Raw genomic sequence first — 2456 nt, 5'->3', positions numbered from 1 at the left:
TCCTTAGAATGTAAAAAATTCAGTAACATAAATATTAAAGGCAGTAACAGTGAAACAGGTCTGTGCTAGGTCAATAACCTTTTCCATATGTACCCTGTTGTCTGTGCTAAATGAACACAGAATGTGTCAATGAGAATAACCATCTTTCAAATGTGTAGAGCTGTCAGGAACATGCCTTGACTTCACTGAGATAAAGCTTCAAATAAGGAAGAGAATGCAGGAAAAAGAGGCAGTATGGAATGAAGATGACTCTCTCCTCATCTGGCTTCTCTTCCTTTCCCCAGCAACCTTCCCAGTGCCCCCTTCACTTCTTTGTTCCTCAGAGTATAGATGAGGGGATTCAACATGGGTGCAACCACACAGTAGAAGAGAGAAATGAATTTCCCTTGATCCTGATTATTGCTCTTAGGTGGAAGCAGATACCCATAGATAGCTGAGTCATAGAAGACAAACACCACTACCAAGTGAGAGAGGCAAGTATTGAAGGCCTTCCGTCGTCCCTCCACAGAGCGGATCTTCATCACTGCCTGAGCAATGAAGCAGTAGGAGGTCAGGATGACGCTCAGAGGGACGACAGTGAAGAAAGTACAGACACCATTGAGCACAGCCTCATTGAGACTTGTGTCTCCACAGGCCAATTTAATCATGGCAGGCACCTCACACAGGAAGTGGTCTATCTTCCTGTGTCCACAAAATGGGAGCTGCAGAGTGAAAGTTGACTGAATGACTGAGTTGCCTAAGCCACCCAGCCAGCTGATAGCAGCCAGCAGCCAGCAGAGACGTGGATTCATGATAGTCATGTAGTGCAGGGGCCAGCAAACTGCCACATATCGGTCAATTGCCATCATGACAAGCAGTATGCCTTCTGTGGCCCCCAGCCAAAGGAAAACATAGAGTTGAGTTACACATCCACCATAGCTGATGGTCTTGTCTGGCCCCCATAGATTTTTCAGCATTTGGGGGACTGAACTGGTTGTAAAGGCCAGGTCCAGGGAAGAGAGGTTGCTGAGGAAGAAGTACATGGGTGTGTGGAGCCGGGCGTCAAGACGGGAAAGCAGGATGATGGTTGAATTCCCAACCAGGGTCAACAAGTAGGAGAAGAAGATGGCTACAGAAAAGACTCTCTCCAGCTGGGGATGCTCATATAAACCCATCAGAATGAAACTCCCAGAGCTGTTGCTGTCCACCCCCATCTCTGGCTGCTTCAGGCACTGGAAGCTGCTCTAGAAAACTGCTGGGGAGAAGGAAGGGAGAGTCAGCTACTGCTGTATATGCATCCAGAATGTTCTTCAGGCTCCACAGTTAAGGAGCCATCCAGCCTTTCCAGACCCAAGCTTTCAGCGACCCCTGGTTGTCAGATGAGTGGGACCTAGCGCAGAGATGAAGGACTACTGTCTTGTGAAGACGGACAATGGGTAGGGCTCAGTGTCCAGAGTAGTGGGTGGCAGACAGAGGGAGCTGGCAAGGTAGAATGAGATACAGACATTCTCACAACACAGTTCCTGCAGTAAAGCTTCCTGTGCTCTGAGCAGGGCAAAACACACTCTGAATTTGGACAATCTTCCCAGATATTTATGATAATTTTGTTTCTCAGGCTGGAAAGATGGCCCAGCAGTTAGGAGCATTACTGCTCTTGTAGATGACCCAGGTTAGGTTCTCAGTGCTCTCATCCCACAGCAGCTCCAGGGTTCTGACATCCTCTTCGGCCAACTGCACTTATGTGAACATACCATCAGTTATAAACATTATTGGTTTTGTAATTCTTGTTTTATTCCTAAAATATTGGTTGATATGAAAGCCAAGTCATTTGATGTGAGTACGAAGAAATAGGTCTTACTCTAGAACTTACTATAGAGGCTACTAGAGAATATATCGCCATTTTGACTGATAAGTTACAAGCCTAGAAAAACTTAACTAGAACAGATAATAGAGATATTCAGACAAAGGCAGAGGAATTTAACTGACAACCAACTCCTTCATTACAATTTTACAATTAAAGGAACAGCTCAAGTTTGTCAAGCAACTAACCTTAATTTATTCATTCACCTTATGGGAACAATTCCCGATGGACATGCATCCCCAGACTGTGTCAGAACTGACTGGATTTCTGTGGAAATGTTAGATTTCAAGAGACTTAAGGAAGTAATAATCTCATATGGTACAAATTTGTATTTGTGAAGCAAATGTGAAATTCATGGTCAACTAGTAACTGAATTGTTCCACAAGACTGGAAAGACTTGGGTACAGCAGTATTAGAACCTGGTCCTCAACTGCAGTGGAAGGCCTGGTGGAAAGATGAGCCTAGGACCATTCAACAACAAAGCAGGACCAGAGGTATTGACATTTCCCATGACTGACTTCTTGGAGAGGGAAATTATGCTGATGTACAAAGTCAGTCTTTATATGATGATCATACCTTAGCTCTATTTCATTCAACAGCTTTGAATGCTTATGAC

At 44.6% G+C, this 2456-nt stretch overlaps 1 protein-coding gene across 1 annotated transcript; it reads right to left on the bottom strand.

Annotated features, from left to right (window-relative positions):
• Positions 1 to 257: 257 nt before the first annotated feature.
• On the bottom strand, positions 258 to 1193 carry LOC119812801 (olfactory receptor 15-like). Its single transcript, XM_038327750.1, has one exon. The coding sequence runs from the start codon at positions 1191 to 1193 to the stop codon at positions 258 to 260; it is 936 nt and encodes a 311-aa protein (XP_038183678.1).
• Positions 1194 to 2456: the final 1263 nt, after the last annotated feature.

Source organism: Arvicola amphibius, chromosome 4 (assembly GCF_903992535.2).
Source record: "Arvicola amphibius chromosome 4, mArvAmp1.2, whole genome shotgun sequence".
Lineage (NCBI taxonomy): Eukaryota > Metazoa > Chordata > Mammalia > Rodentia > Cricetidae > Arvicola > Arvicola amphibius.
This window is presented reverse-complemented; position numbering and strand designations above follow the sequence as displayed.

Excerpts from the sequence above, each read along its gene's own strand:
- LOC119812801 (XM_038327750.1), bottom strand. The coding sequence starts at position 1,193 with ATGGGGGTGGACAGCAACAGCTCTGGGAGTTTCATTCTGATGGGTTTA.